At 47.9% G+C, this 12,947-nt stretch overlaps 1 protein-coding gene across 1 annotated transcript; it reads right to left on the bottom strand.

The window, feature by feature from the left end:
* Nucleotides 1-10,858: 10,858 nt before the first annotated feature.
* LOC123055111 (probable aspartic proteinase GIP2) lies at nt 10,859-12,458 on the bottom strand. The gene has a single exon (XM_044479046.1). It carries the CDS (start codon nt 12,321-12,323, stop codon nt 11,016-11,018), a length of 1,308 nt encoding a protein of 435 aa, XP_044334981.1. The 5' UTR covers nt 12,324-12,458; the 3' UTR covers nt 10,859-11,015.
* Nucleotides 12,459-12,947: the final 489 nt, after the last annotated feature.

A 12,947-nucleotide genomic window follows, 5' to 3' on the forward strand; every position in this document is an offset into this window, starting at 1 on the left:
TGTTGGTCCAAACTAGAGCCCGGTGCAGCGCCCCCTTAGGGAAACTCAAGGTTTGGTTTTAGTTGTACAGATTGCTCATCTGAGTGTGCCCTGAGAACGAGATATGTGCAGCTCCTATCGGGATTTGTCGGCACATTCGGGCGGTGTTGCTGGATTTGTTTTTAACTTGTCGAAGTTGTCTTGTAGAACTGGGATACCGAGTCTGATCGGAATGTCTCGGGAGAAGGTATATCCTTCGTCGACCGTGAGAGCTTGTCATGGGCTAAGTTGGGACTCTCCTGTAGGGATTTGAACTTTCAAAAGCCGTGCCCGCGTTTATGGGCAGATGGGAATTTGTTAACGTCCGGTTGTAGAAAACCTGAAGTTGACCTTAATTAAAATGCATCAACCGCGTGTGTAACCGTGATGGTCTCTTTCCGGTGGAGTCTGGGAAGTGAACACGGTGTTGGAGTTATGTTTGACGTAGGTTGTTCTAGGATCACTTCTTGATCATAGTTTCTCGATCGTGCTTTGCCTCCTCTTCTTGCTCTCATTTGCGTATGTTAGCCACCATATATGCTAGTCGCTTGCTACAGCTCCACCTCATACCTTTACCTTACCCATAAGCTTAAATAGTCTTGATCGCGAGGGTGCGAGATTGCTGAGTCCCCGTGACTCACAGATACTTCCAAAACCAGCTTGCAGGTGCCGATGAGTCCGTGCAGATGACGCAACCAAGCTCAAGGAGGAGCTCGTTGAAGATCTTGTCCTTTGTGTTGTTCCGTTCTAGTTGATCAGTAGTGGAGCCCAGTTGGGGTCGATTGGGGGACCTTGTCGCTTTTGGGGTTCTTCTTTTATTTTGGTTCCGTAGTCGGACCTTGATTGTATTTGGATGTTGTAATGCTTTATTCATGTAATTGTGTGAAGTGGCGATTGTAAGCCAACTATGTATCTCTTTCCCTTATGTATTACATGGGTTGTGCGAAGATTACCTCACTTGCGACATTGCTTTCAATGCGGTTATGCCTCTAAGTCGTGCTTCGACACGTGGGAGATATAGCCGCATCGAGGGCGTTACACTTCACCTCTTGCCATGCTAACAACATTTAATCTTGTTGGGTACATAAACGAGAGAGAACTAAATAAGTCGTGTGGTGTTTTCGTCAATATGCAACTCGTTGCAAATTGAGCTCCACTTAATTTGTAGAATTGCTTGTGCACTTTTCCATGCCATGCCTCATTAAACCGGACATGCATCATACTTGTTTGCGCAGCTTATGTGGTGGTTGTTTACTATGTTGTTTGCTTCCTTTTCCGGTGTACTTCTTCTCGGTAATCCGGTAACATCGTGTTGTGAGGATTCGTTCGACTTTGTCCGTTTGTCTTCTTCATGGACTCATTCTTCTTCCTTGCGGGATTTCAGGCAAGATGACCATACCCTCGAAATCACTTCTATCTTTGCTTGCTAGTTGCTCGCTCTTTTGCCATGCCTATGCTGCGATACCTACCACTTGCTTATCATGCCTCCCATATTGTTGAACCAAGCCTCTAACCCACCTTGTCCTAGCAAACCGTTGTTTGGCTATGTTACCGCTTTGCTCAGCCCCTCTTATAGCGTTGTTAGTTGCAGGTGAAGATTGAAGTTTGTTCCTTGTTGGAACATGGAGATATTGTTCCTTGTTGGAACAGGTTTACTTGTTGGGATATCACAATATCGCTTATTTAATTAATGCATCTATATACTTGGTAAAGGGTGGAAGGCTCGACCTTATGCCTGGTGTTTTGTTCCACTCTTGTCGCCCTAGTTTCCGTCATATCGGTGTTATGTTCCCGGATTTTGCGTTCCTTACGTGGTTGGGTTATAATGGGAACCCCTTCACAGTTCGCCTTGAATAAAACTCCTCCAGCAATGCCCAACATTGGTTTTACCATTCGCCACCTAGCCTCTTTTTCCCTTGGGTTCCGCGGACTCAAGGGTCATCTTTATTTTAACCCCCCCCCCCCGGGCCAGTGCTCCTCTGAGTGTTGGTCCGACCAAGTAGACTGTGGGGCCACCTCGGGGCAACTTGAGGGTTGGTTTTACTCGTAGGATGTCTCATCTGAGTGTGCCCTGAGAACGAGATATGTGCAGCTCCTATCGGGATTTGGCGGCACATTTGGGCGATGTTGCTGGACTTGTTTTACCATTGTCAAAATGTCTTGTAACCGGGATTCCGAGCCTGATCGGGTCTTCCCGCTAGAAGGAATATCCTTCGTTGACTGTGAGAGCTTGTGATGGGCTAAGTTGGGACTCCCCTACAGGGATTTGAACTTTCGAAAGCCATGCCCGCGGTTATGGGCAGATGGGAATTTGTTAATGTCTGGTTGTAGAAAACCTGAAGTTTAACTTAATTAAAATGCATCAACCGCGTGTGTAACCGTGATGGTCTCTTTCCGGCGTAGTCCGGGAAGTGAACACGGTGTTGGAGTTATGCTTGACGTAGGTTGTTCTAGGATCACTTCTTGATCATAGTTTTATCGACCGTGCCTTGCCTTCTCTTCTCGCTCTCATTTGCGTATGTTTAGCCACCATATATGCTAGTCGCTTGCTGCAGCTCCACCTCATACCTTTTACCTTACCCATAAGCTTAAATAGTCTTGATCGCGAGGGTGTGAGATTGCTGAGTCCCCGTGACTCACAGATACTTCCAAAACTAGTTTGCAGGTGTCGTTGAACCGTGCAGATGACACAACCAAGCTCAAGGAGGAGCTCGATGAAGATCTTATCCTTTGTGTTGTTTCGTTCTAGTTGATCAGTAGTGGAGCCCAGTTGGGGTCGATCGGGGATCTGTGTAGCACTTGGGGTAGTCTTCTTTTATTTTGGTTCTGTAGTCGGACCTTGATTGTATCTGGTTGATGTAATGCTTTATTCATGTATTGTGTGAAGTGGTGATTGTAAGCCAACTATGTATCTCTTTCCCTTGTGTATTACATGGGTTGTGTGAAGATTACCTCACTTGCGACATTGCTCTCAATGCGGTGATGCCTCTAAGTCGTGCTTCGACACGTGGGAGATATAGCCGCATCGAGGGCGTTACACTTGTGCTGTGAACTTGTTAATATTTTGGCCAGGTGCAGCATCCTGGCGTGGAGTAGGGAAGGAGGATGCCCCTGTCATTTTTGTTGCTTGCTTTGTTTGATCTCATTTGGTTGCTTGTTTTGTTTGTTGTCAGTGCTTGCCTCTTTGATCTGCCGTCAGTTGTGTTTGTTGTTGTGCTGATCATGTGGTGGTAAAGGCCACCACATTTGAATGCGGTGAGCAGAACACAAACGCTGTTTGCAATCAAATAGCTAAAGTTTGCATCTGCTCACACCCTAAGCATAAAAACGGCAACCAAACAGCAATGGAGTAAGTGTCCCTTCATGCGATGCAGGCGACCAAACAGATTGCATCTGCTGCATATGAGGTTGCATATGAAGAATCAGGCTCGTTGAAGATGGACATGCAATACGGGCACTGTGGCGAACTGCAACCAACACGCCCCTTCTGAGCTTATGAGTAGCCATGCATCGCTGCTGTTAGGTTGATCTCTCCACCGAGTGGGCTCAACGGCCCATCGGGCCCTGATCTATTCGCGCCCTGATCAAGGGGGCCCAACCGTTCTATGGTTGGCGGGCCCCTGTGACCTGCGATATATAAAGAGGTGGGGGCCGGGGCGCACAGTACGAGGTTCACCCGCCGCCAGACTCCCAACTGATATCCCCTTCCGATCTAGGGCAATCGCAGTGCTCACGGGAAGCACCACTGCCACCTCTCCATCTTGATCCCTCTGCGATCACCGGCCCCTACATCACCATGGCTGGCTCTGGATCGAGCTCATCCGCACCCAAGGAAGGTAGGTTACCGAAAAGATCTAGCCTACCACGATCCATACGATCTATTAATGGTATCAGGCCATCTTGGTTAGATGTTTTTCGGTAAAAAGATAAAACAAACAAAGAAATAGAGATCCCCTCCCCCCAAGAACCCTAGACAGGGCAAAGAACGAATCCTTCAAGGAAACGGAAAAAGTAGCACCGCCGCAAGGCCGCGCTATTCCTCTCGATCTCGATGCGCATCGGCAAGCCGAGGCATCGAGAAGAAGAACACAACCTCTTTTCAGGGGCAAAGATCACCACCACCGATCCATTCGACGGCGGCGCGCTCACCGCAAGGGGAACGCGCGATCGGCGAAGGGGTCGGCAGGGGCGCAGCCGCTCCGTCCATCTAGGTCGCCGTCGTGCGGCAGTTGCCTCTCTTTCTCTTTGTGGAGAGGTGGTGGATGGAGACAGTAAAAAGAAAAGAAGGGGAAGGAGAAAAGAGTGCTCGCGTGGTGCAGTGGCGCGTTGTCGTCGCCGGCGGCCGGCGGAGCCCCGACCCACTGCATCACAGACCAGGCGAGGAGACAGATCGGAGACGGGCTCCTCTCTCTCTTTTTGCCACAGGAGGCTCACGCAAAGAGAAGGAAAGGGAAGGGAGAGGCACGCGCGGCGCGGTGGTAGATGCCGTCGCCGGCGGCCGGTGCTCTCGCGCGGTGGCGCTCGACGCCGTTGCCAGCAAAGTCCCGTGCGGGACAGAGGCGAGCGGCGCGTGCGAGGCGAAGAGGAGAGAAAGAGTGGCGCTAGGTCTCGATCGGGCCAGCTGCCGCTGATTTTGTTCGACCGAGGAGCACGGGCGATCGTCCGATCGCGTTCAACGGTCTGGATTGAAAACCTAGCGCTGGGATGGGCCACTGGGCTGAAAGTGGACTCGCGTGGCTGGGCTCTGGTAGGTTGGCGCGCTGAATAGGCTGCGAGCGGCTCAGAGAGCAGGCCGTGGGCCACTTTCCTTCGCTGCAGGCCTCGCGCGCCAGGCCGACACAGGGGCTCAGCTGCTGTTTTCTGTATATAAATTTCCAGTGCTTTTGTCCATATTTTGGGCAGATTTACAATAGTTTTTTCTGTGCAATTTTTTCCAACAAAAATTTTGTTTAGAAAATAGAAAAGTAAACAGAAAAAGTTTCTGAAAATGAAAATAGAAAACTTTCAGAAAAAGAAATGTTCATGAATTTTTATAAAGAAAATAATAAAGTTCATGAATTTTTAAAGGAAAAGATTTTGTAAAGAATTAAAAGTTCATGAATATTTTTCCGCTGCGTAAATAATTAATGCTCTTTTACACAGAAAATAAAAGTTTATATAGTATTAAGTTTTTTAAGAGCATGTTAAAGTGATTATTAAAATGAATATGATTATGTTATTTTTTATAACCAACGTTGTTTAATGACATGATCATGTTTTATTATTGAAATTTAAAGGTGCATTTATTTCTAATATTTTGCCCAATGGTAATATAGATTTAATTGCATAGACAATTATATGTTTAATTTGACCAACGTTAGATTAATGCATATGATTGTTATATTGATGTCACTTAAATTGTGATTTCAGGAGGCTTTCACTTGATGAGTTGCCTAAAAGAAGTTCCGACACTCAGAGGTGACAACCACACTGAGTGGAGGAAGAAAGTTGAACTGGCATTTGTTTGTGCTGATCTGGACTGTGTTCTGGATGAACCACAGCCGGTCAGACCTACAGAGCCAGTAAGAGAGACTACTGAGGATGATGCTGCATGGGCTAAAAAGAGGGGGATTATGCTCCTTGGGAGATGTCCTACATCATAGACAACCAAAAGTGGGTCAATGCCAACAAAAAATGCATGGCCTTTATAAAGAATACAATTGAGAGCACCATTGTGGGCTCCATTGCAGAGTGCACTTCCGCAGGGGATTTGCTGACAAAAATAAAGAGCCAGTTCACTGGCTCTTCAAAGATATATGCCACCCAGGTGTTAAAACAACTTGTGATAGAACAATACACAGGTGGTGGAATAAGAGAGCACATCCCGAGGATGAGCAATATGGCAGCAAAGTTAAAGCCCATCGATGAGGATCTGGAGATCAAACCAAAGCTCCTGGTCCATCTGGTCATGGCTTCACTGCCAAAGGAGTTTGAAACTTTTGTTGTGAACTATAATATGTCACCTGGAACATGGGACATAGAAAAGACAATTGTTATGTGTGTCCAAGAAGATGACAGACTAAAAGCTTCACATGATGGAACACTCAACTATGTGAAGGATCATAAGAAAAAGAACTACAATCAAAACAACAAAAGTTCTCCTTCAAAGCCACAAGGAAAAGCTCCCTATCAACATCAGCGTCAGCAACAGTCTTTCCCAGTGGACAAAGACACTTGTCTCCACTGTAAGCAGACCGGGTATTACAAGAAAGACTGCCCTGTTTGGCTGAAGTCCTTAATGGCAAAGCAAGGTAACAACATTGTTTCCTTAGTTAATGAATCCTTGTACACACAGTTTTGAAATCTACTTGGTGGATTGACTCAGGGGCAACTGTTCATGTTGCAAATTGTTTACAGGGATTCCATTCGACCCGGACTACGCTAAGAAGAGAAGGAGGCATTGAAGTAGCCAATGGAATAAAAGCGGGAGTTGAAGTTGTCGGCGACATCTCCTTGGAGTTAGCTGATGGATTCAAGCTTCTACTTAGAGATGTTCTTTATGTTCCTTCATGTAATATAAACTTAATTAGCGTTTCATGTTTGGACAAAGAAAATTATGAGTGTTATTTTGGACATGGCAAGTGTGCCATCTGGTATAATAATGCTTATGTTGGTAATGTTTTACTACATGATGAGCTTTATCTGTTATCACTTCGTGAAAAAGTGCATTCTGTATGCAATGTGAATGAACATGTTTCCGCGTCGAATAAAGAACAAAAGAAAAGAAAGAGAACATTCGACTCGTCGAAATTATGGCACTGTCGCTTGGGCCATATTTTGAAGGGGAGAATAGAAAGATTAGTCAAAAGTGAAATTCTTCCACAGTTAGAATTCTCAGACTTAGAACAATGTGTAGATTGCATTAAAAGAAAGTATATAAACCAAATCAAAAAAGGTGCAATCCATAGCTCAAGCACACTAGAAATCATCCACACCGACATTTGTGGACCATTTCCGGTGAAAAGTGTGGATGGATATGACTCGTTCATAACATTCACAGATGATTACTCTCGCTATGGTTATATTTATCCAATCAAAGAAAGATCTGAAGCGTTGGATAAATTTAAAATATTCAAAGCTGAAGTTGAAAATCAGCATGATAAAAGAATAAAGATAGTAAGGTCCGACCGTGGGGGAGAGTACTACGGTCGGCACACTCCATATGGCCAAGTCCCTAGACCTTTTGCAAAGTTCTTACAGGAGACTGGCATAGTTGCCCAGTATTCAATGCCGGGTAAACCTCAGCAAAATGGAGTAGCTGAAAGGCGCAACCGTACACTTATGGATATAGTGCGCAGCATGATGAGTTATTCCAACTTGCCATTGGGATTATGGATGGAGGCGCTTAAAACCGCCATTCACATTCTCAACAGAATACCAAGCAAGTCGGTGCCCAAAACACCGTACGAGCTATGGACAGGAAGGGTACCCTCCCTACAACACTTCAGGATGTGGGGGTGCCCTGCTGAGGCCAAAATGTTTAATCCAAACATTGCAAAGTTAGATCCCAAAACAGTCAGTTGCCACTTCATTGGCTATCCAGACAGATCAAAAGGTTTTCGTTTCTACTGCCCAGACAGATATACAAAGTTTGCAGAAACGAGACATGCAGTCTTCTTTGAGGACGAAATGATGAGGGGGAGCTTGGTAGCTCGGAAAATTGATCTTGAGGAGAAGAGGGTGCATGCACCTAATCCGATGATTCAGGAGCCATTTTTCTCATTACCAGTTGCAACTCTATCCATGACAACTATGGGGGTAGACCCGGAACCTGTCCGTCAGGAGCCGACTAAACCTGTTGTTGAGCATAAAAGGGATGTGCAACAACAAATTTTGAAGAAGTGCCAGAAGTTGAGGCACAGAATGTACCATAAACTGAGGCCCTTAGAAGGTCTACAAGACCAAGAAAGTCAGCTATTTCTACTGACTTTAAAGTTTATAACACAGAAATGGTTCATATGGAAAAAGATCCCACCTCATATGAAGAAGCCATGAGAAGCCCTCATTCATCGATGTGGATGAAGGCAATGGAAAACGAGATGAAATCGATGAGTTCCAAAGATGTTTGGGACTTAGAGGAAATTCCTAAAGGAGCCAAAACAGTAGGCTATAAATAGGTCTACAAAATTAAGTATGACTCTAAAGGGAATATAGAAAAGTATAAAGCACGACTTGTGGCAAAAGGATTTACACAAAGAGAAGGGACAGATTACAATGAGACATTTTCTCCAGTCTCATGTAAGGATTCCTTCAAAATCATAATGACATTAGTTGCTCATTTTGATTTAGAGTTACATCAAATGGATGTTAAGACGGCATTTCTGAATGGTGACTTAAAAGAAAATGTCTACATGAAAAAGCCTAAGGGTTTTATCATGGAAGGCAAGGAAAATATGGGATGCCGCCTGAAGAAATCCATTTATGGATTAAGACAAGCCTCTTGGCAGTGGTATCTAAAGTTTAATCAAACGATTAAAAGTTTTGGATTTAAAGAAAATACTGAGGATAATTGCATTTATGCAAAGTTTAAAAATGGGAAATATATTTTCCTAATCTTGTATGTGGATGATATCCTGCTTGCTAGCAGTGATGTTAGTCTACTACAAGAAACAAAGAAATACTTATCCTCAAATTTTGACATAACAGATCTTGGTGAAGCATCATATGTTTTGGGCATAGAAATTCACCGAGATAGGAATAATGGAGTCTTAGGACTATCGCAGAAAGCATATTTAGAAAAGGTTCTTAAAAAGTATAATATACATGCGAGTAAAGCCACACCTGCTCCTATAGTCAAGGGCGATAGTTTTGGGAAATTCCAATGTCCCAAGAACCAGTACGAGTTCGATCAAATGAAAGCAGTACCATATGCTTCGGCAGTTGGCAGCTTACAGTATGCACAAGTGTGCACTCGCCCTGACTTAGCTTTTATCACCAGGGTACTCGGTAGATATTAAGAGAATCCAGGCATGGAGCACTGGAAGATGGTAAAGAAAGCATTGCGTTATGCGCAAGCCACAAAGGACTACATGCTAATATACAGGAGAACTGATTCCCTAGAGATAAAAGGGTATTCAGACGCAGATTTTGCGGGGGACAGAGATGATAGAAAATCCACGTCAGGATACGTCTTCACTCTCGCTGGGGGAGCTATTTCGTGAAAAAGCTCCAAACAGTCGATAGTTGCATCATCCACGATGTATGCAGAATTCATAGCATGCTTCGAAGCCACGGGGCAGGCGATATGGCTAAAGAAATTTGTACCCGACTTGAAAGTGGTAGATTGTATTCACAAACCACTAAAGATGTACTATGACAACCAACCCGCAGTATTTTACGCTCACAACAACAAGCCGAGTAATGGTGGCAAAACTATAGAGATAAGGTATTATGTTGTGAAAGATAAAATCCAGGATCAAACTATAAGTCTCGAGCATATAAGGACAAAGGATATGCTTGCGGATCCGCTAACGAAAGGCTTACCACCCAATGTGTTCAAGGAACACATAGCCGGCATGGGTTTAAGGGAAAGCCTTATGATTCCTGAATAGGCCCAAAAGGAACAGAATTTGCTTCTAATCATAACGTATGTTGTAGATGAATGATTCTAACTGCAATTAAGCTGTGACGATGAAACATGCTCTATGTACCAATATGTGATGAAACAAATAAACTAGAAAGTATAAGGTTAAAAGTAAAAGTTGAGATCAAGGGGGGAATGTTAGGTTGATCTCTCCATCGAGGGGGCTCAACGGCCCATCGGGCTCTGATCTATTCGCGCCCTGATTGGGGGCGCCCAACCGTTCTATGGTTGGTGGGCCCCTGTGACCTGCGATATATAAAGAGGTGGGGGCCGGGGCGCACGGTACGAGGTTCACCGCGCCGCCAGACTCCTCACCGATATCCCCTTCCGATCTAGGGCAATCGCAGTGCTCACGGGAAGCACCACTGCCACCTCTCCATCATGATCCCTCTGCGATCACCGGCCCCTACATCATCATGGCCGGCTCTGAATCGAGCTCATCCGCATCCAAGGAAGGTAGGTTACCGGAAAGATCTAGCCTACCACGATCCATACGATCTATCAGCTGCTACGAGTGCATAACTGAAACTGGGCTTTGTTGGTCGATATGTAAATGCAGAAACAACGCTTGCTCTGATAGGACAATCGTTCGATCTCCTGTTGATTATTCAAACAGCCAAAACAGAATCCAAGGGGAAACACAACACACAAACAAATTTCGATTGCAGTCTGATTGACGCAAGCGCCCAGATCATCTTCTGCGATCCCATCCGGATGCCATTTGTTTCTTTCTACCCAAGGCGGAAGTTGTTGCAGGTGGTCTGCCGGAAGAGCAGGGAGGAGCTGAACCCGAGAGGACAGGATAGAGCAAGAATCAGAGAGTTTTGAGCCTCCAAACTTGGCCTTCTGTTGTATCCTACAAGAACACGGAAGTAACCACGGGACTGGCATATGTGAGTGTGCATCATGGATCTCTATGAATGGCCAGCACATTCGACGTTCTTGAAATTATGTAACCTGATTTGATCCGTTTGATCTTATGTGATGGCACATTGACACTGCTCATTTCATTTTTTTAAGACAAAGGGCACTGCTCATTTCATGGTCATTAAACTTCTGGTCTATCTACAATGCCTGCTGTTTCCATGGTCGTTATGCTTGAGTGCATCGAGGCAGTTACCTTCTGAACTTATGAGCAGCCATGCGTCGCTACTACGAGTGCATAACTGAAACTGGGCTTTGTTGGTCGATATGTAAATGCAGAAACAACGCTTGCTCTGATAGGAAAATCGTTCGATCTCCTGTTGATTATTCAAACAGCCAAAACAGAACCCAAGGGGAAACACAACACACAAACAAATTTCGATTGCAGTCTGCTTGACGCAAGCGCCCAGATCATCTTCTGCGATCCCATCCGGATGCCATTTGTTTCTTTCTACCCAAGGCGGAAGTTGTTGCAGGTGGTCTGGCGGAAGAGCAGGGAGGAGCTGAACCCGAGCCGCGACCGCTGCAGATCGAACTCCAGCAGGTTGTCCTCCATCATGTGGCCCCCGACCACCACCGACGTCCGCGGGGCCGCGCCGCCGTCCACCACGCCAAGGCACAGCGCGCCGCCCTTGACGGCCACCATCGAGTTGGCCCCGAACACCACCCACGACGCGGCCTCGCTCTGCAGCACCAGCTCGACGGTCGGCACGGCCGGGCCCACGCGCGTGCTCCCCACCTTGCTCCCGTCGTAGCAGAGCTTGAACGGCGCCACGGCCCGCACCCGGGGGATCATGGCCGTCTCCGCCGCGAACGCGTCCGTGACCGCCTTGTGGATGGAGGTCTCCAGCACGGTGTAGGGCGCCACCGTGCTGAGCTTGGTGCCGCCGCCGCCCTGCTTGTCGATGACCAGCAGCGAGGCGTTCAGCGGCACGGCGCGCCCGTTCACCTTGATGGCCGTCACGCCGATGAAGTACTCGTTCGACTTGTCCTTCTCGCCGGAGACGCCGGCGGTGCTCACGTTGTTGACGAGCAGCGGGGTGTAGAGGAGCGACTTGGAGAGGTCCACCCCGGGCTGGAACGCGTAGGGCGCGTCGCCGAAGACGACGGCCCCGGCCGCGGAGGTCGAAGTGAGGCAGAGCGCGAACTTGCGGGAGAAGCGGAAGGCGGCGGCGAGCTGCGTCGGGAGCGCGAAGCGGGCGCGGCTGAGCGACGCCATGCCGGTGGCGCCGGCGGCCAGGCCCTCGGTCAGGAACGTGGCTCCGCACGTGAACAGAAACGCCGGCGCGGTGGCGAGCGGCCCCGGCCCCGGGCGGAAGGTGGTGGACACCGACAGCACGTCCGTGATGAGGTTCCCGCCGGTGCTGACGCGCGTGACGGTGTTCTCCGGGAACCCGCCGCAGGTATCGTTGAGGCACCCCGGGGATGGCTTGCCGACGCAGCTGGTGGCGCAGGCGCCGGTCTTGGCGAGGCGGCACAGCTTGGACGCGCACGGCACGCGCGCGTAGGACGAGGACACGTACCCGGCGTCGCAGTCCACCCAGAGCGTGCCGCCGCCGAGGTCGAGCACGGCCGTCACCGGCACCTGGGGCGTGCGCTGCCGGAAGCCCGTCAGGTACTGCCCCGTCGCGCCGTCCTTCCTCACCGCCAGCACCACGGCGCTCGGGCTGTCGCCGGCCGCGCGGCACGAGCACGCCGACAGGAGGAGGAGGAGGAGAGCCGTGGCGGTGGAAGCGACGAGACGAGTGGAACGCGCCATGTCGAGGGCTGGCAGAGACGGCGACGTGAGTGAGACGGCCGCAGCGCAACGGCGAGGAAGGATGTTTATAGCACCGTTTGCGTGCCCTCGCTCGCTGTTAGGGTGTCGGGATCATGCACAGGGGGACAGCGCGGCACGAGGGAGGCGGGGAAGTAGTGGCGGCTAGGCTTCGTGGCGAGACGCCGGAATGGACTGGACTTGGGCACTTGGCTAGTGGGCTTCGAACTGTTTTTTTTATGGTGACCTGGAAGTCATTATTGTGGAATTAAGCTGATGAGCTATGCAATAAAGTTATGAGAGAGAGTCATTGAGCACCGTTTAAGAAGAACGACAAACGTGACAAAAAATCAGTTTGATTTCATGTCTGGAAGGTCGATCATGAAAGCCATTTTCTTGGTACGACAACTTATGAAGATACATGGAGCAGAAGAAGGACATGCATATGATTTTCATCGACTTGGAGAAGGCCTATGATAAGATATCACGGAATGTCATGTGGTGGGCCTTGGAGAAACTCAAAGTTCCAGCAAAGTACATTACCCTCATCAAGAACATATACAATAATGTTGTGACAAGTGTTCGAACAAGTGGTGTCAACACTGATGACTTCTTGATTAAGATAGG

The sequence above is a fragment of the Triticum aestivum genome, chromosome 1A (assembly GCF_018294505.1).
Source record: "Triticum aestivum cultivar Chinese Spring chromosome 1A, IWGSC CS RefSeq v2.1, whole genome shotgun sequence".
Taxonomy (NCBI): Eukaryota; Viridiplantae; Streptophyta; class Magnoliopsida; order Poales; family Poaceae; genus Triticum; species Triticum aestivum.